The sequence below is a fragment of the Aulonocara sp. 'chitande type north' Nkhata Bay genome, linkage group LG3 (genome assembly GCF_057382095.1).
Source record: "Aulonocara sp. 'chitande type north' Nkhata Bay isolate Kocher_YH1m ecotype deep benthic linkage group LG3, A_spYH_male_GT1.1, whole genome shotgun sequence".
Classification (NCBI taxonomy): domain Eukaryota; kingdom Metazoa; phylum Chordata; class Actinopteri; order Cichliformes; family Cichlidae; genus Aulonocara; species Aulonocara sp. 'chitande type north' Nkhata Bay.
In genome coordinates this window covers 44,710,648-44,734,405 of record NC_141346.1, presented here as the reverse complement: position 1 = coordinate 44,734,405, position 23,758 = coordinate 44,710,648, and the positions used below count along the sequence as shown (strand labels likewise).

General features: G+C 39.6%; 1 protein-coding gene across 6 annotated transcripts in view; it reads left to right on the top strand.

The window, feature by feature from the left end:
* Nucleotides 1-1,285: 1,285 nt before the first annotated feature.
* elavl2 (ELAV like RNA binding protein 2) overlaps nt 1,286-23,758 on the top strand; it is a 30,678-nt gene continuing 8,205 nt past the window's right edge. Inside the window, exons 1-4 of one of the 6 annotated variants that reach the window (XM_086282856.1) lie at nt 1,286-2,025; nt 15,767-15,857; nt 16,907-17,147; nt 22,602-22,705. In XM_086282856.1, the coding sequence (XP_086138982.1) occupies nt 15,786-15,857; nt 16,907-17,147; nt 22,602-22,705 (417 nt within the window). In that variant the 5' untranslated portion in view covers nt 1,286-2,025; nt 15,767-15,785. Of the gene's footprint in view, nt 2,026-3,296; nt 3,456-15,766; nt 15,858-16,903; nt 17,148-22,601; nt 22,706-23,758 lie in introns of those variants that run through there. The other 5 variants (XM_086282848.1, XM_086282866.1, XM_086282839.1 and 2 more) reach the window with 5 other exon arrangements.

The window sequence follows — 23,758 nt, the reverse complement described above, 5'->3', positions numbered from 1 at the left end:
TGATGCCAAAAATGAAGATGCTGGAAAATGTTCACTAAGCCTCATGACTTTTTTTTTTTTTTTTTAAAGAAAATGTAAAAGCACTTGTGTGGTTGAAGGCTTGCTTGTTTATTTTTTTTATTTTTATAGATTTGAAGACATTAGAAGTGAATCCAGTTTGTTACAGTGGGTCCTCAGTCACAACTGGGGCTGGAGTGGTTGATGCAAAGTTCTCATGTTATTTCCTGTGTCTAACAACAAATAATACAAATTTGGAGAGATGCTATATTCTGAAGGCTGCCTTTTTTTTTTCATAGGAGTTTGTGTATCCCTCTTTATTTGTTTTTGAGGTGAGGACAGTGATGTAGGTACCATCAATTATGATAAAATGTCTGTTGTCACAGCTGATGACACACACATGACTAACACTAACATGTGTTTGAGTTTTTTACATCCTATTAAGAGACTACACTAAGCTCCATTTATTATCTGGCATCTACTGGACATACACATAAAGCAAAATGCCCTGGTATGCATGTACATCTGTGTGTCAGGTCCTCTTGTGTTTTGCTAGGAGTTACATTATATACTGTGCCTGTTTGAAACTGTCTGACCGCCTAAAAGAACCGATCTCCCCTCTGATTGCATTTACGTTAGCCTAACTGTTGCTCCACCCTCTGAAAGTCGACAAAGAAGGTATGAGATAACTCCTGCTGTAGAGTGTGCTTCACTAGTGCACATCCAGTAAGGTAAAAATTACGGTAATATCAGTATGTCTTTAAAATAAAATAAAATATGAAAAAGTGCCGGGGGAGCCCCAATTAACGCCCACATCTGTTTCTAACCTGTAGGTCGAGGGTTGAGGGCTGACCGTTGACTGGAGGGCTCCGAGTCAGACGGCATATAGGCTGCCTTTACAGTCACTGTGTTAGAGCAGTGCGCTGTCCGCGGTGCTGAAACCTGCTGATGAACGCGGGGATTCGCTTTCAGCACCAGTGCAAACGGGGAAATGGCGCAGACAGTAGCAGGGTGAGAACGAGTGCGGCTGGCCTGCTAGAGAGTGGAGGGGAAAGGCGTTTCGGAGTAGTTTTATTGTGTCTGCGAGGGCTGGAGTGGAATAAAGAAAAGAGAGAGGAAAAAAAACGAGCCGTTTGCAACACGTGAAAGCAGCACACGTCTCTTACATGACTTCAGTAAGGTCGCTGATTCTTAGATGATGGTGACAGTGTGGTGATCTGCTGTTAAACAAATTTCTCAGGTTTCTTTCTTTGCTTTTTGTTCTTCCTTTTCTTTTTTGTTAAGGGGGGGGCAAAAGAGCGGACTATGCTACTCTCGAGTCGTGGTGTTATTCCCGCCCGCTCCACAGACCCATACCACGGCAAAAAGGCGATGTTTGACTTCAAATGCCATATTTAGGAAAAATGCTCGGTCGCTTTGAGTGACTGGGGCGAGGACGAATGGCGTCTTGTGATCTGGGAAGAGACGCTCGAGCTCAGTGAGGAACGCCTCGGAGCCAATAGCATTGGAGGGCTTGTGCACGCATAAGCGGTGGATGGAGCTTCTCCGGGTATACTTCCGCGTCCAATGCATGTTCATGTGTAGGTTGAATGGATGAAACGGGGAGTGCGGAGAGGTATAGGCATGCTGTGATACGGCCCTATATATTTGCCGGCAGGACTATCTTCCTTTTAAAGAGAACCTCCTCCGTGCATTGGCTTCCACTCAGTGATGTCGCGTATTTGTGTGGCGCACCTGTAAAGAGCGAGACAGGCAGAAGCCGGCTTTTTTAATTATTTGATTCCTTTTCTTTCTTCTGTTATCTTTTTTTCCCTTTTGTTTCATGCATTTGCTGAAAGGAACTCATTTCTGTGTTTTGATTTAATAAATATTTCATTTCCCTCATTTTATCTTGTTTGTGTTGGCTTTTTATGTTCCCAAGTTTGAACTAAAGAGAGCGGAATTCGTCATTTTACACGCTATTGGCCAGGTGTTTTCATTCAGAGATTGTTTGCCTAAGGACGTCCCTAACTTTCATTTGTAGAAACGGTAAGATATTTTTTACACATTTGCTCATTCACCTGAAACATGTGAAATCGATTTCTTCTTCTTTTTATTATTATTACTAAGCCTGTTTCTGTTCGCTGAGGACAGTGTGTAGAGCAGATCATGCATTCACTGTAGTCTCAGGCTGTCTTATTGCATGCAGACGCGATGGGGAAAGTCGCCGTGATGCATTCATGTTTCCCCACTCAGGGCTGATTTTCAACTCTTGAATCGCGGTGGCTTGGCATATAGGAGAGACTTACAACAGGCTTTCTCCGCACATGTGCTCAATTTTTTTTCTCTCCTTCCCCCCCCACCCCTCGACATGCATGGACGCACTATTGCTCTAGTGTGCAGAAATACAGGCCTTGTAGAGAGCTGAAACGTGGGATCCGCATAGTAGTCGTTACACTGTATCCAAAGGTAGAAATGTGGGGTGTATTAGACTGATGTTACATATAGAAATTAATATTACTGGATACATGATGGAGCCAGTAAACAAACTAACAAAATTTAAGCTGTTTGATCTTAGACTTGAGCTCTTTCATTAATATAAAAACTTGCGATTTTATTTAAGCTCTAAATTATAAAAGAGAAAAAAGCGGGTCCAAATACAAATGAGATTTAAAATTAATGAGTGGTGGCTTTATTTTTTTTCTGTCTTTCTAATTTAATCGTAAGATGGTCTGTAAGGTTTAAGATGCAGCGTAACTGCAAAAAGACCAATGCTATATAGGTTAAGTGCAGCCGGGTGTTGTGCTACTTAGAGTTGCCGGATGAAGTTCTGCTATCACATGCATATTCCTATGCTATTTTTGAATTTCCATGCAGCGCTTATTTGTGAAGAATACAGGAGCTTAGCTACTCGTCCCAATTTTTTAGAAAAAACAAACACAAAAACCCAAAGCGATCCTAACCTTTGTCAGCATTCCTGTCTTTTGCCCTTTTTTGTCTTTAAATATAGGCCACCTATATATAAATTCCATGCCCATATGTTTGCTCTGCATGGATAACAATGGAGATGCTGAAAACTTAAAATATATATAAAATGTTTATGTTCACGTCATCGCTGGAAAAGGCTATCTGTTAAAATTAGCTGATTACCCTACAAAGAACCCTAGTGGCACAATGTTGTTTTTGTTTATTTGGTTTTATTTTATTTTGGAGCTGTCGCTATTTCTTAGTTGTAATTCTCCTCTGTGCTGAGCGCTGTTTAAAGCAGCAGCCTACACCTGCAGCAAATCAATTAATCGTCTATTTCCGGTATAGAGAGGGTGGGTCTGCGCTGATTGGCCAAAAGTCTGATTAGTTTATTTAGGGTGGCTGGGTTCCCGCCACCGCTCCTTATTCTGCTGCGCAAAGACTGTGACCAAGTTTGATGTCTGCAGGTTGTACCGCAATAAATTCCCGCGACGCCGATTCAACACATCAAGGTAAGACAAGTCAAAGTGTTAGCGTGCTTAAAAACAAAGAAATACTAACTGTAAAAAGGGGTCAGAGCTGTTAGCTAGGCCAGACATGCTAGCTGAGCGCCATTAGAAGTAGTTTTGACTTGAGTAAACTTTGCCTCTTGTAACCTAACCTTAAAGCTTCTTAAGTTAGTGGGGTAACCTAATTAGTTTGGTCTACAAAATAAAATTGTGTGACCAAAAAAAAAAAAACGCTCTAAAGCCCCTCCATCACTGGCAGAGGTTGTGTTAGCTAAACCCGCTCGGCTAAACCACAATTAGCAGAAAATGGAAGTTTCACCCGGATTAAACGCTCCACCTCTAACCGCTTTCTTTCGTAGCGTAATCTGTAAGTAGTCACGGTCTTTAATTGGATGAGCTGGGTTTCAGCACCGCCACAGGTGTCACAAATTAACCTAACATCACTGGGTTGCGTTCACTTGTTCCCGGTGAGATGGCTTCACTTCACTGTAGAAATGCTTTACTAACAGGAATTTAAGTTCAGTTGGTTTTAACAGTGGCCTTTGCCTATAAACACACAAAGCCTAAAAACGTAACCCCCGTCACCCATTGTTTTTGGGATTTTTTTTTCCGTATCTAAGTGACTTATAATAATATAAGTATATTTTTTTTACACAGGCAAATTGCTAGCTGTAAGGAGTCCTATGTATTTTCAGAGTGATTAAATTATTGCCTGATCTCATTGCTAGTAAACCTTGGATTATTTTTGGGTGATACGCCGGTCAAAGTAAAGAGCCTGGTAATTTTGTCTTTGTAAGCTTGACCTGTTAAGACTTGGAATTGCGGCAAATGCGTTTTCACTCTACTTTGTACTTTGTGTGGCCTTGAATATTGATTGAGTGAATCTGTCGAAGCCACAGGCATCGTGGTGAGTAACCTTCAGCTGTGAGGTCACGAAAAGATTACATATCATGGAGTCAGCAGCTAAGAGCCTGACCGGGTAATTTACCAGAAATGCAGGACATCTGTGGCTAGGGGAATAGTCAAAAGGAAAGTGACATCTTGAAGCTTTCAGTTTTTTTTGTTTTTTTTTGTTTTCCTTTTTAAAATTTTTTATTTTATTTTTTTTTATAAAAAGGAGGTCCTTAGTGATTATTAAACCTTATATGCGATTAACAGATGAAAAATCAGTTGTCTATGCTGCTTTTTGTCTGGGCATCCGAATAAATGCAGTACTACAAAATAATGAAACGCTGTGGGGGGGAATTCATAATTTCTCTAACAGAAATGCTTCTCCCCAATCATGCTGCGTTTTATTTTGTTCTTAGTTGTACTGGCTGTAAGAACACTGTTCGCTGCACAGTGATTGCACTTAATTTTTCTGATATCAGTGGTGTTGAACACCGCTCAGGGGATATTAATTCAGATGAAGTGTCACGGCAGATCTAATCATAGGTATGTAAAAGATAGCTGCTGCTTTTAGGCATTTTTCCCCTTCCTCTCTGTTCGTGCAACGTCCACAGCTTCAGCAGCCTTCCTGAGGACAAGAGATAAGAGCGGTTGTCTTTATGTATTATTGAGCCCCCACGTCTGCCTTTCTAAATAAAGGCTGCTGACAGAGTGACTAAAATGCAGGACAGTGAGTGAACTTCCAAAGGCCACATATCACTGTGCTCTGCACGGCGATGTGTGCTGCTGTCAGAACTGGGTTAGTATACAGCGTGTAGCTTTGAGGAGAAAAGCAATTTTGCCCTCTTTGTCCTCCTTAAATGTCCGTCCCATCCCCCTTCCATGACTTCGTTGCCTAACGCCCCCCCATTACAACCCCCCTTGCTGCTGAGACAGGCTAAGGCTCTGTGGTTTTTGCACTTACTGTGTGTTGGCCACAGGGTGGCCCTCCCCAGTATGTGCAGGTCATTACTGGAGATCAGCAATGCATTGTCCTTGAACCCTGTTACTGCTTTGTCAGGCCTGGATACAGTAGGTGGGGTTTTTGTGTGTGTTGAGTGCTTTATGTAATTTAACTGTATTGTCTGCAGGCCTGTTTCTGGTGGTGGAAATATGCCTGGTTTTGTGTTAGACGTGTGATTTGGATATTGGATTCATGAAGGATTTTTTTGTTTAATTAAAGTGTTTTGTTTTTTTACTCTTAGTGGTTTTAAGTACCGACTTGGATTTCAGCAGTCTCACTAGTATGTGTGTGGTTTTTCTTTAATTTACAAGTATCATGGTGGATTATTCTTGGAGCACAGGAACAGTTTTTCCTTAATAATGACTTGCACACTTTAAAATATAATGGCAGATAGTCCTATTATAGTACTGTATATTTTGTTACAGGAGGTTAGACTAATTCCACTCGTTCAACAATTATAAAATTGTCAAACTAAATTAAAGAGTCAAATGGTAATCTGTACCTTGTATAAATGTTTTATTGTACTGCTTTTATTGTACGGCTGCACGTCAGCTATCTTTTTTTTTTTCTAATTTCATACCTAAAGATAGTAATAACAGACTGGCAAATATAAAGAATCATAAGCATCGACATATTGATGTTTGTACTCTAGCTCCCAAGCAGCACAGAGCATGAAATATAAAAATGCCTCTGGTTAGGATTTCTGAATAAGTCAATACTGATGAACATGTGTTGCAGTCTCTTGAGCAATATGAACCCAACTGAATTTTATTTCAGCCAAATTCTGCATTTTTCAAATAACGTTTTCTTCTGAGATTGCAGGATTATTGACTTTTTCCAAAAGTGTTGGTGAGAAATTGTGCGCTTGTAATCTTGGAGGCACACTGCCAATTATAACTCAGTTGCGTCACATTTCAGTATTACTGTGACATGCTCTGGCTGGCATGGGGAAAATGCTGCATAAATACCCTTTTCTCAACCTTAGGACAATCATTACAGAAGTAATAAAAGTTCACCTATAAAGATGCTTCCCCTCCTTATCCTTAAGTTAAACTGCATTGAAAGCTGGTTTGCCAGTAAGAACACACACAGCAAAGACATAATGCAGCACTGCAGTTTTTTGAGATGTGGACTACGGAGCAGGACAAGAGGCTGGAGTGATCATGTTGGGCTGTGAGGTGACAGTGTTAATTTATCAGCAAAATTGATTGGATTTCAAGGAAATAAGTAGACCAGGGGCAATATGTCCAAGTAGTAAAATGCATGTATGTGCTTAATTTGGTAGGTGATGTTTTTGGCTATATTCTTTTTGTCAAGGACCATACAGCCTCTGAGTAACAAACCACATGAATAATGCTGCGCATGTGCAAACAGCTGCTTCACCTAACCCAAAACACACAGAGGTGTGTCTCTGGAGGGAGAGCTGGGACTTAGAAGTCGCTGCATGTTTTATTTATTTATTTATTTTTTAAATATAGATGTATGCTGTTGATTATAAGGGAGAAAGTTGCTAGGTTGGCATTGGTGAGGTGAACTGAGACGTGAGGATTACTGCTGCGAGTGAGAGGGATGTCAAACACCCAAGCTGAGATGCAGCGTACAGTATTCCCACATAAGAAAACAAATTACTTGATTTTTATTTTTTTCCAGGTCATCTAATACCTAACCAATAAATAAAAATAGTTGAATAAAACATCTACATTTTCTCATCCAGGTACAAGTAGACTAACCTTTTCCTTTTCTCCAGCATTTTCTTTTATAGCCTTATCCTTTGTACTTCTGGTGTGTGGGTAGACTAGTCTCATCTATGTTTTCAGCTGTGATATTTTGAACCGTTACTTGTGTGCTTTTAGTTTTCAAGGACAGGTTGTGCATGTCAGTGTGTGCACTCTGGAGTTCTTTACTCTGCAGCTTGTCACGCATACTTGGTCAATTTAATCCTCTGTGGAGTTGGTAGCAGAGATTCGTGCCTCCTCATTTTAAGTGCTCAGTGTCACATCAGTACATGCCGATCTAAATGTTGGCTTCATGTTCAAGTTGAAGAAATTCTATGGTCAGCCAGATCTGTACTAAACTGCCTCTTGTCAAAATCACGAGGGTTTATTCGGCTTGTTTTTCCCCAATGAATGTTTTCTCATAGCAGTCTTATTGCATTTGATGTAGTATTTAATGACTGAGATTAAAACTTTGCTAATTTTAGGAAGTTTAATTAAGAGGTTTAATTAAAGAAAAAACACTGGTAAATGTTAAGATTCTTGTTTATGCAGTGAACAAAATGTAGTATGTTCAGTAGTGGCCATTTAAAGTGTAGGTCCTCTCAAAAGCCTGGATATCTTCAAGTTTCCGTTATGACTTGTGTGTGTGATTAATTTAAATTTAGAACTGAAAGCTGTGGTGTTCTTCAGTAGTCTGTCAAGAAAAATCCTACCAAAAATATCAAAATGTAGAGCAGGGCGATATGACCAAAAATATTTATCACGATATATATTTGACAATTTGCGATAACGATATAACTGATGATATAATTGACACGAGACAAAACACTGGCGGTGCGGCTTCGTAGCTTAGCAAAGTCGCACTGAAACATTTAACAGATTTTCGAGCGCCATGTACATAAAATTGTTTCGAGGTCAGTAAACACAACCAGAATTCATACATAAGGCACACGGGATTATAAGGGGCACTGTTGATTTTCAGAAAAATCTAAGGATTGATTTTAAGTGTGCCGTATTTTCCAAAAAACACGGTAATAACGACGGCCCGCTAGCATGCGCTACCAAAAATAGTGCTTTGTTGTGTATCTGATGGATGAAAGCTAAACCAGTTCCACACCACTGAAGTTGCAGCATTTTTACAAACCAATTCTGGTTCATCCGTTTCATTCAACGATCCACTTTTGCTCTTCTCATTCTGCGTCGCCGCCATGTGCGTATGTAAACAAAGGCACTGCGCATGCGCGTTTTACCCATATTCTATCGCGATATTTCATTTTCCTATCGTTGCCCAACATTACACCTGTATTATCGTGAACGGTATGATATAGCCCAGCCCTATCAAAATGGTCTTCTTGTAAGGAACAATCTGTTGAATAAAAATTTGGAAAATGGAGGTATAAAAGCTTCACACATATTTCACGAATGTTGCTAACAGCACTTTGCTAATTGTCTGAACTTCACTCCCCAAAAATTTGCTGTGATGTAAAATGGAAACCTGACAGAAAATTGTGATATTGGATCCTAGGAGTGTACAAACGCTTTTCTTTATAAATTTACATCTGTCCATCTTCTTGGGTTTACTCAATTTAAGGTTATGGGAGGGCTGGAGCCCATTCTCAGCTGCTATAGCACAAAAGGCGAGGTACATCCTCGACAGTTTGACGCAGCGCTAGCATGGCGTACCTTGCCTCCTTCCCACAGTCCAAAGACACACAGCTACTTGTGTTAGGTTATTTAACGATTTTAAATTATTAATAGGTGTCAATTGGTTTTAAGATGCAGGTATAACTTCTGTTGTACCCATTGGGGTGAGGTGGGTGGGATGTGAGGATGGGTGTGAGGATGAGCTGCTCCTCCACCCTTTAAAGCTGCAGTAAAGAGGGGAAATGCTGAGATTGATTCAATAGTAGTTGATTTTTCAGCTGTATCTCAGTGGAATTTGATCAGCTGTGAAATCTTGCTGCTGAACACCCACTCAGTCACTTTTCTATGTAATTAATTAGCACAATCAGTGAGCTGCTAAAACAGAGCCAGCACTACCAGCTTCAGAGGTTATAGAATGACAAATGGCTTAGAAACAAAAGTTTACTACCTCAGGTAACTCCCTGCATCTTTGTGACAACATTTTGAAAGCCCCTGTACTTTCTACAAGGGATCGAATGACTGCTAAATTCTGGGTTGATACTGATGCTTACAACAGTTTGGCCCATGGATGACACTGATGTTTGAGTTTATTTTATTCATCATTGTCAGGGAAAATGAAGCAAAATCACTTTTCATGAAATTAACAGCTTTAAACTGTTTTAGCTCTTCTGTTTAGCCACTTTAAACGCGATCAGTCAGTAAATGTGACTTTTGTCCAAAAGTTAATGGTGGTCAACAAAGCAAGTCTTGCCAGTATTATCCTACTTTTTACATTGTGCCATAGTGACGCTAGTAAAAAAGCACTCACAGTATTTGAATTGGAAATCTGTATTTTTCTCATAGCAGCGCTGTGCGCAGAGCCTTTTTTTCCCCTTGCGAGAAGGCTGTGGGATCTGAAAGTCCCACTAACTAAACACGCTACACTTTAATGAGTCCTAAAAGGCAGCCTGCTCAGTGGGGTAAAATTGTGGAGGTGAATGGGTTTAGCTTAGCAATGATGGGAAAACAAAAAAGAACCTTGTGGTCTTTATCTGGGCCTGGTTTCTGACGAAAATTGTGAGGCAAAGCCTCTAGGGGAACAAGATGCTCTGCTCTAAGAGGAAGCTGCTGGCTGGCTGCACACAGTGAAAGCCTTGACTGAAATTTTTGGGGAGCGGCATCTTGCCAGGCTTCGTGTTCCAAGTGTTTATCTAATGAAATATTTCTGCCTTGTGGCAGTATCTCAAGTGGGACAGTAGCCAGTGTTTGTGCATTGTACTTAGAATAAAAGGTGAAACATAAAATGAGATTGAAGTAAGTCAATTTCTTTAACAACAATATGTTCTCCTGTGGGCCTGTTTTTCTGTTACTGTGCGTGTGGGGAGCCAGTTTGTAGAGCAGCTAACTAAATTACAAATGCAATTTTTGGTAAATTAAATTAAAGGGCACAAGGATGCTTGTGTGCCCTTTGTCACGTTAACAAAACGGCAAAAGTTTTGCAGTTCCCAACTGGTTTCACTTTTGACAATAACAAAAACAGAACCTTTTAGTCATTGGTTCTTAAGCTGCCGTTGTTCTACAGTAGACAAGTGGAAAAATATTATTTTAGGTGAACACTAATGAAGAGCAGGTAAGCAATAGGTAGCGCTGTATACACTGGCCTGCAGTTTGACTACCTGCAGTGTTTGGCCCTGAAACCTGCCAAGTCCCCACAGTACTGCACACAATGCTAATGCTGTCACTATTTTGTGTATCAATGTTTTACATATCTTTAGTAACACAATAACAGGTTAAAAGGGATTTTAATGATGCAAAAATAGTTTAGATCTCCGGCTAATCAGACTTCCTATTTGAGCGAATGTATAATTATTGAAAATCAGGTATGTGAGTAAGAGTAAAACTTGGACAGTAACATCATGATGCAGAATTATTTTTGCTTCATTAAATGAATGATGATTTGAATCCCTCATGTCAATGACCATTGTGTTTTTGTTTTTTTTTAATAAATACGCCCATGTTAAAAATGAGCCGCAGTATGAATAGTACTCTAAAATCTCAGTTTAAGTTGATGTTGTGATGCTCCTAACTCCATCGGAGTGCATTATGTCATATCAGCTCATGCTGCAGAATAACGTGCACACCTGGATGTTAACAAGTAGCAGCTGATTTTGTGCAACAGAACAAAATATAATTTGTAGTAAGCTGTTGTTGTTATTATTGTTATTGTGGGCTCCTTCATAACGCTAATGCAAAAACCACTAATAGGCCACTGTAACCATCTGCAGGTTCCTGGGTTTTGCATCTCTGCCACCATTTTTGGGCTCATTTGGTTCAGCAGCTTCTCTTTTAGTAAAATAACTGTTGTACAGCATTCATTAAATTTACCTCCCACATCATCCCCTCTGTTTCAGTCACAATAGTAGTTTCAGTAACTCTGCCAACTAGCATTTTGGAGGTATAATTACAGAGTGATGCGCAAAGTGTTAAAATAGGACATGCTGAATTCCATTTATGATTAAGAGTTTATTAGAACAAAACTAGTAGAGCTCATCAGGAAAGTCGGCACAGCAAACGACACAGGCTGAGAATCCTGGCTGAAAAACAGCTAAGCAATGACTCAGTCGATTACTGGTCGTCTTTAACAAAATCTTCAGTGTTTCTCTGTATTATTTAGGGTCCTTAGAACTGTTGTTTAAACTGAATTTAAACTTTGACTGCAAATGTATATCTCAAAGCTTTAAAAAAATAATTTATTGATCAATATTTGATGATTAAACTGTAAATAAACTTTACACTCATCCAGCAAACCCCTCTCCCTTCTGTGAGGGGCGGTGCCTCTGCTCAGTGCAGTCTCACCCTCTGGGAGAGGTTGGATCTGCACAGTCAGCCAGTGAAATTCGCCACCTTAGTCATCCTGGTGACTTCTATATTTGACCCTGTGTGCTCTGTGATCAATTAACAGTTTGTGAACCTCAGAAGTTTAATCATTTACGAATGTGCTGGAAGTGAGTTTATACATTTGCATCATTGCTGAAGCGCAATAATTAAAACATTCAAGGTAAAAAATTAATGGGAAATATTCTGAGATGGATAACTGGAATGTGCTTTTTGCATGTCAGTCTTAGTTTTGAAACTTTGTGGAGATTAAAAAAAAAATCATCATGGACTCTAACTTGGTTTTTCACATGCTGTGCCTGAAATATGCAGTGTCCACAAGAGCAAGCGAAGTTAACCTGTGACGTCTCCGGCAGTAGTTATTATTCATGAAATAAAGTTAAGGCTGATGCCTTTAGTCATGGTTTGGGGTTTCCTCCAGTGTATTGTAAGCTTGCCTGAGTAACCTTAAGCATTGGGGAATAATTTCGTTTTAGACTTACTGCACTCCAGTAAGCTAATGATGTTGGGCTTATTGTCACCTTGACTGTTTTTTAACTTATAAAAACACCTTATATGTAGCGATAAAATAAATAAAAATAAATCATTAACCGGTCCCTTTAATTATCAAACTCTAAAACACAAATCTGCAAAGAGATTTGCAATGGGGTGCATCTTTGTTGGAAACCATATGGCCTATTGTGCACTTCAAAATCACACTGTATAAATGAGTCTCCTCGGCCTTCGGTTCATCGTCTGTCACGGTCTGCTGAGGTTTTTCTCCTAAGTGAAATGCATCTGTGGTAATGGGTCATGTTGGTAAAAGCAATTTGCTGTGTTTTCTATTTTTGCTTGGGTTACGCAGCGAGTGGTTTCGACCTTGGTTTTGGGACATGCCAGCAAATCAAATGACTCATTTATTTGCACTTGTGCAATGCAACGTTAAAATCAACATGAATGCACAAATGTCTTGGCCAAGCTAAAAGCGGTGTTGAACTGAGTGTGTAACTTTCAGTTTAAGATATTAAATCTTTATCATCATCCTCACAAGTCTCTCTAAAAGAGATTTTGCGTTTGTTTAGTGGAGTATAATTGATAATATTTTTTTTTTGATAATAAAAATTGATACCCGTTAAGTTAATCACCCAAAATGTTAGACAGTTTTTTTTCTTTTGTCCAGCCTGTGGCATAAAATTGAAATATAAACATTTGATGCAGAAATGACAACATCTAATGACAGAGTTATCACTGGCCTGAAGACAGAAAAAGCCAGTCACTGTGCGTGGTTATGAAACTGCAAGTGAGGCTGCGACTGCATTGTATTCATTTGCTCTGAGTAAACTGTGCATCACACCATTTTACACATGGATTATGATCTGCCAAATATCTGGAAACAATGGGATGAGCATATTGTGCGTGACACAGGATCATTTTAAATTCAGCTGGTAATGCCCCGTTCTGAGGAGGTGCTCACAGACTTCACTGCTCGAGCACAGCTGACTGTTGTCTAGATTTTACTGTCTTGTCATTCTGACTTTAGTTAGCTGGTAGCAAAGTAATTGCCCAACAACTGAGGGAAAGCAACTGCCTGAAAGTCAAATTAACATGTAGCCGACATATTCAAAGGTCAGGTTGATTTGTATCCTGAATATTGTCACTATAGAAGATCTCTGCTCTGTACACGAAGAGACACAGCGATATACTTAAAACCCCCATAAATAACACTGTCCATGAACATTGTCATTTTTAGTCAAGCAGTCGCACTAATAACACATTCACAGTACACTTCCAGGTTTTCACACTTGGATAGACTGAGGTCATAATTATTTTCTAATTGAGAGTCCACAGCAGTTCTACAGCTGTTTGATGTGACTGACATTGGGCTGTTGCTGCAATTTGTCCATGTGTATTTGTGTACATAATCAGTGTTGTGTATGTATTTTTTTTGTTCTTCCTTTGTTTTGCCTCTTTAGACCCATGTAAGACCTTCCTCTGGTAATAAATCTAGAGACTTGATGGACACACTAACCTCCTTTAAAGAATCTAATTCTCAAAGATCTCAGTGTAAAGTTACTGCCAGGAGGCTTCATGTACAAGCTGTAAATGCTGAACATCTAATACCTGAGACTGCTTTTAGGGTCCCCTCAAATCAGAACCACTGTTTGAGTTGGATTCAGACGATGGACTGAATAGTCTTTCAATTTAGAAAAAAATAAAATTGAATGTAGGAAAATACTGATCTGTCCACCACTTAAGTTTCATGTAGTTTATTCCATGTTTGTTGCTGAATGGTGCACTAGTTCATGCTTACACCGGTTTAAAAAAATAAAAAGTTTGTTTACTATAATCTAGCTCATTAGCTGGTAGGATAATTAATAATATTCAGACCATTTCTACATCAGAAGATGCTGTAATAACCAGACCTTCAAAGTCATTTAGGGCAGTGAACAATAATACACATCATTTGGACAGGTGTTGCATTGTTGCATGGGTATTCTGTCTCTTGTGCAAATAGAAGTACATTGTGGATGATATAAACCCTTCCTAACTACTACTCTTAAACGAATATTTAATTTCCCCCTCCATCATCTCGGCACCCTGTGCATATACCAAACTCTTGTGACACTGATGGATGGCTATCTACATATCAGAAAACCAGAGCAGAAAGGACTAAAGGAGCTGTAATTATAAGCCATAAGCAGTTTTATAGGGTGAATCATCACCTTATTCTACTTCAACACTGATCATGTGACACAGCTATTCCCTTCAGCTCAGTGTCGTGGCAATGTTGAGGCAAAAAGAAACATTAAAGATGCCAATAGTTCTTAAAAGCAGCTGTTTACATGAATAATATGCATTTTATTATAAAAGGACACATGAAAAAGTAAGATTTAATATATTAACTTTACTACAAAATTTGGACATTAAATTATAGACTGAGTTCATGCTTAGAAGTATGGTGAAACACTAATGGCATATTGACGTGTGGCTTCACAAGCTCGCCACTAAGAAATTGGATTAGTTTGTACCTGTCCATGTGACAATCGCAGCACTATTTTCATTGCATGAGTGGAGAAAATCAATTGGCATGAGAATGCTCGCAGGCCGATTTTCATTTGATGCAACAAACAAATTCACGAATGAGGAGCTGTCATCTGTTACGTTTACTTAATGTTTTTCAAAATTAGCCAAAAGAATCTGTTGTCTCCAACTTTAATTTCACAATATTTTACCATATTATACACAACATGGAAAAATGTCCTTATGCAGCTTTGTGGCCTGTAAAGTTATCAGAGGTGGCCCCGCTGTAAATGTGTGATCTTTGATGCTAACAGAGGTATTTTTAATGGTGTGAATTAAACTAAAGTCAGTTTACACTGCTATAAATGTCTTGTTGGATTGTTGTATTATGCACATTATTATTGGAGCTTTTGTTTGTGTCTAAATATTGTGTGTGTGTGTGTGTGTGTGTGTGTGTGTGTGTGTGTGTATATATAGGAATGTAGACATGGGTCACATGGCCACATGTGTTGCTGATATTTGGCATACTGCGTCTTGATGGACTTTAAAATGTAACTTCTGTGGCTTGGATTGTTTTTGCCTCATTTGTCTTTAATTTTTAGTTGTAAGTGTCTTTGCCGCACTGTTAGTCAGTCTTTTGAATGCACTACTACGCATTTGGGCTCTGCATGTCACCTTGATGAACTACTTTTTAAGAACAGGTATGTTAAGACAAAGTAAACATGTAGATTATTTCACCCTGGATGTTTCCACTTTTATTACTTATGTGCGCCTGGAGTTTTTAAAAAAAAAAATGCAGGAATGTGTTGGCTTAGCAGTCTTAGACAAATTAACTTGTGCTTTGCGGTCTTGGTGAGCATCTTTGTATAGCGCACTCATCCATTATACAAATTCCCATTCCTCATGCTTATTGTCCCCGTTGTGGCCAGGTTGCTCTGTAGACTGAACACTCTACACTTCTCGGTTTTGCTTTTCTCTCCTTACTGTAGATGAATTGTGACCAAGTGAAACATTGCCTTTTGCTTCTTCTTGGTTTTCACCAATCTGCATGGACAGCCAGTTCGAAAAAAGGGGAGGGAGAAAAATGGCCTCCTTTTTACCCCCCCAAACGCTGACATGTGATCATCTCTGACTGTTGCTTTTGTTGTTGTTGATCTAACATGAAGTACTTTTTGTGTCCACATTTTCAGACGGCAACTCCAAACTAACATGGCAGTCAGACTGTGCGATGTGGCTTCTCTGCTTAGAAGTGGTTCGTGGGCGCCTGAGCCTTGGACTGGGGTCTGTGGCACTTTTATTTTTATTTTTGGAAATTATTTGTCCAGAAGGGCTCTTTGTCTCAGTGCTCAGGCCATACCAATGATAGTTCTTGTATTATAACATTGAATCTAAATCAATTTGCGTATTAAATGTAGGCACCTTTTTGCAGTTTGTATGAAAAGCTCCCATGTTTAATGTCTCACTGTATTGGTATGGTCTAAAACTCTCTACTGCCCCTGTCTACTCTGTATTTAACTTATTGCATCACTGCTTTTAAAATTATAGCCTTGTACTCTGTGTGACGATAATTTAAAGTGAGAATAATAGTGGTGTGACTACATCGCTCTGCTTTCTGGTGAATCTGTTAATTAAGGATGACTCTTCATACATTAACGTGCTGCTGGTTGCCTTAACTGATTACGCATCGTTTCGGCCTGTTCCCCGATGCTAGCGTACTGATGGCTGCAGGTTTTGGGCTTCTGTAGGCTTGGCATTTTCTAATTTTGGTGAATGAAATGTTGCTACTGCAGTAGGAAGTTTAAAATCCTGGAAAGATAATTTTTAATATTCTCACCTCAGTTGTTGTGCATATGGCAGATTAATAGATTGCCTTATTGCACAGGGCGTCTCCTGTTTTCTCATAAAAGCAACAATAACAAATATCAGAGTAATTAAACAAATATGGAGGGGTCCAATCTCAACTTCCAGTATTTTTGGTGGTTATATTGCTAAAATCTAACATTTGTCCTCATACCTGAGCTAAAGTTAAATTGACATGATTAAAACCTGTACTCAGTTTCTTCTGTGGTGGCAAACTCTTGACATTGACAGCTTGCAGTGTGGGGCTTCTTTATTTTATTTTTGTTGGGTTAATTACCTGTAATGCTGTGCTGCATTAAATGATTACCACTGTTTTTTTCTTTAATCTTTAAATTTCACCAGTGGTTGTTATTCCACTGAAACAGTGTTTACTGTGTGAAGAGCGTCCTTTTTTAACTGCTGGTTTTATGATGCTTTTTGTTTCATTTGCATTTAGTTTTGATTTTTTTTTCTTTCTGTCTCTTTAGCAGGTAATTGCTGCCATGGAAACACAGCTATCCAATGGGCCCACTTGCAACAACACAAGCAACGGTCCTTCAACTATCACAAACAACTGCTCTTCACCTGTAGAGTCAGGGAGCGTAGAGGACAGTAAAACTAACTTGATAGTCAACTATCTGCCTCAGAACATGACCCAGGAGGAACTGAAGAGTTTGTTTGGGAGCATCGGAGAAATTGAGTCCTGTAAACTAGTTCGAGACAAAATCACAGGTAACAACTGTTTGCATTGCTTACGCTGGTTAATGATTGCAGAACCACCTATGTGTGCATTATTATTTTGTTGTTTTTTTGCATTGGTGCATTTTTTCTATTTAGACTATTTAGATTTTCTTTTCAGGTTAATATAGATTTTGAACAAATGGTCGGCCTGTTTGTGCCGTAGGCTTTTGTGTTGCATGCACAGTGAGTTTTTCCCCTTCTTTTTAAAATAGACACCAACAAAGAAAGACCTTAATTCTGAAAATCATTGAGCATACATACTGTTTGATTATACAGTCGGCAAAAAGGGAACATTTGAGCAATATTAACATTCATTTTTGAATCCGGTGCTCAAAGGGTTGTTTTTTGTGTTCCACTGACAGTTGTGTCATTTAAAAAAATTGCACAGTGTCATTAAAGATTTTCAACCTCGCTGTCATTCATCGAGGCCTGAAGTACAGTTAAAGTGTTCCTGTAACTGCTTTGATGTGTTGGTTTCTACTAGAGCCAGTAGGGAAATGGCATTTTCAGAAAACTCCCTGTGGGAACATCCTGTTCAGTGTACAGTATTTGGGTAGGTGGGCAATTTGCAAATGATTTCAGGTTTTTAATGGGAGGAATGCAGCTGGCAGAGACACAGTGACACGGTCTATGTGACATGAGCAGCTAGATAATGGTCGAGGCTGCAGGATTCTCACTACTAGCTGTTTGTGGTTAAGGTTATGGAGACCTTTCAGCCTGTCTCTCTGCCTGAGATGAAAATCCATTTGTTTTGTTTGCATTTTCTTCTGAATCAACAGTCAGCGGAGAGAGCGAGCAGAGCTTTTCCTTGAAATGATGCTTGAGGCTGAGAGAGGGGTGGCTGAGGGATGCAGTGACTTTAGATCCTGTGACTCTGACCTACATTAAATTAACATGTCAACTGTACACCCACCCACTTTGAAATATTCATGTTAATATTTCAGTTCCTGTGTATACCTGATCATTATTCACAGGTCTGTCTTTGCAGGGTTGCTACTATTCCCAAAAGTTACTGCTTCATTTTTAAAAATGCTGTTAAATCCTCAAACTATGTCGAGCTAAATTGTCTCTCGCTGCCTCCAACTACACCAGCTGCATTCTCTTATACTTTCTCTAAAAAGCATTTCTGTTATAGCTGTATTTGTAGAGCTGATTCTTTGGACTGCCACAACAGATGTTTAAATCAGAGAGGTTATATTTCATTGGTGTAAACAAATGATAGCAAAGAGTAGACCACAAACCCAGGATGGTACTTGTGGGCATAGAAGACGGAGGGGGGGGGGGGGTCTTATTATTTATTTATTGAATTTAAACTATTTACATGCAGTGATGATGAAAAATTATTAGTCTTGCCTGGGATAAATGCCCTCGTGTAGCCATGCATAAAATAAATGTATTTAATAATGTGTGAAATGGGTTGCGTTGACTTGACAAGTGATCCCTGTTTAAAATCAGTGTACAGCACAGCCTACTTGGGTGATTGAACATAAACAACGTTTGATAGGTTGCATATTTAGGCGAGCTAGTGTGAACGCAACACTCAAACTAATTTTCCGAGCGAGGCACTAAATGAAACGTGTTGTTTGAAATCAGCCTGCCCCTGTGTGAAAACGATTTAAGTACTACGAGGTCCTGATTCATGCATGCCGCAGCTGAAATGTAGGCTTTGATTCAGGAAACGATAGAAGCGCTCTGTGGACGAGTGTTTTGGGTGACAAGACATGAACCTGTATGTTGCCTCGTCTTTTCTTTTAGTATGGGTAATTTTCACTTCAAACAAGACGTAAATAGACGTTAGTCTTGATCCAGGTGCTTTGAGCTTGATGATTTGCGCTCTTAAATGTTGGTTTTATATCTTTTCCACTAGGTGTGTGTGTGTGTGTGTGTGTGTGTGTGTGTGTGAGAAATATTTTGTACAAATAGACGTTCTGTGTCCATTAAGTACACTGAATCCTTGCATATAGTTTGAATTTTGACGTTAAAAGATAACAGAACTTGATTTCTCTGAACAGACTAAAGTGCCTCTTCCAAACTTTTGACATGCTTATTAGACTCTGTTCAAAGAAGTCTTGCCATTAGCTAATGCTGTGGTTTTTAAATATGGTCAGTTTACCTTTAAAACACTAATTAGCACAGCCTTTTCAGGTAGCTGTAATTAAACAATTAAAACCCTTGCTTGATCCAGCTAACTATAGACTGATCTCCAGCCTTCATTTTTAAACACGTAAAACAGCTGAGTGATCATCTGCAGAGCAATGATTTCGAGTCAGAGTGCAAAGCAGCACAGATGGATGATTGTCTGATGGTGTTCTAGTCTTTGTCCTCCTTCGACCTCAGTGTAATATTCAGTACAGTTCACAACATTTACTACAGAGATTTAAAAACATGTTATTAAAGGAAATGTGTTGCACCGGCTTGAGTTGTATTTATGGATTTAGGTTGCTGAGGGAGTTCAACACGGTACTGTGCCGGGACAGGACTTTTTTACATGTTTACCAATATAACCTGAAGTAAACACTACATGCATTTAACCATAGCATGTACAGGTGTATCTTGGAGAGATTTATTTTTCTTCTTCTATGGTGGGACTCGACTGAGATGGAAGCACGGTGACTCACTTGTGGTTCTCAGTTTTCCTCAAGTACAATGGGAGGCAGAGCCTGTATATGGAACCAGCTCCCATTTGGATTCAGGAGACACGCTCCCTCTCTCTGCTTTTAAGATTGGGCTTCAAACTTTCCTTTTTCATAAAACTTTCAGTTAAGGATGTTTCATTTGACCCCGAACCATTGCATCCATAGTTAAGCTGCTATAGGTTCAGGCTGCTGGGGGATTTCTCACGATGCACTCAGTGTTTCTCCTTCACCCGCCTCTCTTCACTCCCTCTGCGTTTACATGACACTACTTTGTCTTCCTTCTCCAGTGCTTGTTGTGCTCGTCTCTCTGTGCTGTGTGGTTCTCTCCTCTCCTCTCCTCTCCTTTCCAATCTCCCTTAAACTGGTTTCTCCAGCTTTTTCACCCTACCATCATCAGGTTTTGGCTCATGGGGAACTTGTTAGGATTCTCACTCTTTAACATTGCAGGGTTTTTACCTTGAAACACAAAGTGTTTTGAGGCGACCGTTGTGATTGTCACTATGAATAAAACTGAGTGACAGTTGCAGCAGGCTCTTTAGTGAATCAGTGCTTAGATGAAGTCTGTTGCTGCAAACTCTAAAAGATCAGTGTGGCTATTTTGTAATTATATTTATTTTTGTTGAAGTAGAAATGCAGCCAGCTGGAGACGGTGAATTCTTGGCTCTCCAGCTGGCAGAAGATGCATGTCAAAGAGCATGCTTAAGGAAGGTAAATTATAGGTAACTGTGTGCATTTGCATAAACAGCCCTGCCTTAAGCAAATTAAAGCTCTGAAAAGGGCATTAATCCCCACTATTGAGCTCTAGTTTCTATCAATGTACAAGTTAAATTTAATATAGAAGCTGCACTTTTGATTTGAAAATAAGCTTTTAAAGTAGTGCTTTTTACCCCTTTAAGGGAGCTTGAATTGGTGCTTAATAAAATACCCTTAATGTTATTCAGAACCTCGGTTGTTTCTCAGGAATGATTCTCGTTTTCAGCTCTGCATAAAACCGTATCCCCTCCAGACTCTGTTGCTTTTGTCTCTCCCTTGGCCCTTTGGCAATGGATTTAAGCCAGCCTACATCTGTGCGCTGCTGCTACATCAGATGTTGAGTAATCACCAGAGAGAGATGCATGCTTCCTCTTTGCTTTAAATGTTCACGCTTTGGCTGCTGCTGCAGAAAGCAGCTTAGTCTGTGTCATTTTCCTCCCACTATGGATAGCAGTAGGTCTGTACTGGAAGCTGGGTGCAGCTCTCTGAAAGTGCTTCTCAGCATGTCTCTGCTGCTCCTTTAATGACAGCTGAAAGCCAACAAGTTGTTTGTTAAAGGGCCTCTTGTCTTTACAGTGGATGCGATGGATGTTAGACACTCCATAGGAAGGTGTCACAAAAGCTTTGCATGCTCGTATAGAGCGTCTGTAGGGGAACATTGTACAGCAAGCATTTTGCCCTCAGGGCTCAAGTAGATGTTTCATTTCACCAGCTCATTTCAAAGACTTGGCATATTTCTCCTGGCGATAATGTTCCCTGACCTGGAGGTGAAATTAAGTTTATGAACTTGGTGAGTCACTGCTTGTTCTGCTGTGATCAAGCAGTGAGATGGATTAAAAGCCTGTTTAGGTGCAACACAGAAACCCAAAGATCAGGGACATTTATCAGTTGAAAATGCATTTATTATTAAATTGTTATGCTTGATTATATGACTAAATATCTTAATATCATAACAGTAATAATCCTATAACTAACCAGCAGTGGGATTTCAGTCTTTGAACCGTGCAGAGTAGTAAGGAATGGGTTCATACAGCTATTCACTGTAGCGATGCATCAACAAGGACAACTTACTGGTGCAAGAAAGCATCACCAGATAAATGCTGAGATAAATGTGTCCATTCTCATTACAAAATACTTGCATGAATGGGGACAGTCATTTAATATCTAAAATTTAAATTGACAGATTACTTTAAATTCCGCTTATCACCTGTGCAGTGGTGCACAGATGTGACGGTGTCTGTTACAGTATTGTGTACTAGACATGAATGTCTCAATGAGAGCTTTTTTGGTAGGAAAAAATGTATATATTTTTGGCAGTTTGAAGCATGGAGTGAGTTAATATATCACTGAAAGAATAGAAAGTCTAGTTTTACGTGCATTTAATTAGGGGCACCCGAGAGATGGAGAAAAGTCTATATTGAAGAGAAAAAATCTGCTACTGCAGGAAGAACTTCTGCCGCAATCATTGCTTTAATATAACTAATCAAAGTGCAGGTTAATGGTGTCATGAGCCTCACTGTCAGAGATTTAAATTATTTTTAATTTCCCAAAACTTTCCGATACTATTCAGCTTGTTTATATATGTGCTGCATTAATATGGTGAAACTGCTCGAGATGGTGAACTTGACCGGCAGTGAAATTGCAGAGAAACCCAGGATGTGGGTGGAGGAAATTGAATTGCCTCTGTGCACATAGTGAGTGGGTGTCAATCTATTGTACATTTTAGAGATAAACTGCAGCGGGAGGGGAAGACATTGAGCCTCGGCTACTTCGCTCTGTCGTAGATGAGTTGGTGTGAAAGCAGAGCAATTGCTTGTCATTTTTAATTTAAAACCTGTTTGTCAAAGAGCGTGTTTAGTTTGTTTACAACCTGTGGTAAATTTCCTGAGATTTGTAGGAAATGGTTTGACCTCTGTGCTGTGCCAGATATGAGATTGTTTGGGGAGGGGGTAAAACCACATTTATGCTAATTCTGCTGATTCTAAAAAGACCTGTTTTTGCACACATTTGTCTTAAATTTCATGTCACATTAATTTTATTTATATTGTGATTGCAGGGCAGAGCCTAGGCTATGGATTTGTGAATTATGTGGACCCAAAGGATGCAGAAAAGGCCATCAATACCTTAAATGGCTTGAGACTTCAGACCAAAACCATCAAGGTAAGACATCATATGTTATCCTTTTTGACAGGTTTGAAAAAATAAATAAAAATGTCTTACCGGTTATGTCTGGCTCTGTAGGTTGGAGTCGAGACATAATGAGGCTGGAGCAGTGTGGGGTGTAAAGGGAGCCTATTGTTAATCTGGGCACAGGCGGCTTTGCTTGGGCCTCTAGTAGAGCAGAACTGTTTCTATGGTTGCATGTGCTGTAGCACTGCTGTATGTCTTTACAGGGAGGTGGCTGCCATTAGCATTCATCAGGCAATGTAGCACTCAATGTGCTGGTGGAGAAACTCATTTGCTTCATATAGTGCTGCAGGATTTGTGGATGGTGGAGTCAGATTATTAGATGTGATACTTTTTTTTTCTTTTTTTTGTGCTGGCCTTACGAGGAGCTAGCCTTCTCATATCAGGCAGAAAGCTATTAGAGAATTTCTGTGGGCAAAAACATATTTTGTAATAGAAAATTGATGTTTGAATAGCACCAAATATGTAAGCTGTACGCTTGATTATTTCTGTTTTTAACACTTCAATATTGTGCAGATGTGGCATGTCATGACAGCGGAAGATGTAGTGTTGTGAGCCATACCGCTTCAATTCCACAAATCGGAGCCCATCTTTCTCATGTCGCTGCCTGTCTCAGTTCATACCCCTGAAAGTAGAACATGGTAACATTGCCTTATGCATCACACATCCGAAACTCTCTAGCTGCCCTGTCAGAAGTGCAAATAAACCCAGTGAAGTGGGGGAATATACTTTGCAAATATTAGCATTAAATAAAGTGTGAAGGTTAGACTATGGAGGAGGCTGGGCAGGGGGCTTTAGCTTTTACTGTTATCACTCTACTCTTCACCGGTGGTACACGGCAGATTTTGAGGTGTGGTCACTTGACCTTTATTTATTCCCATAAAATGATGGCAGAGGAATAAAGATGAGTGTGACGCTAGGGGGAACACACTCACACACTCTGTTCTTTCTTTGTCTGATTCTCTCAATTCTCTTCCACAAAACCATCCTCCAACACTTCTTATCACATCAGCTCTGAAAATTTCG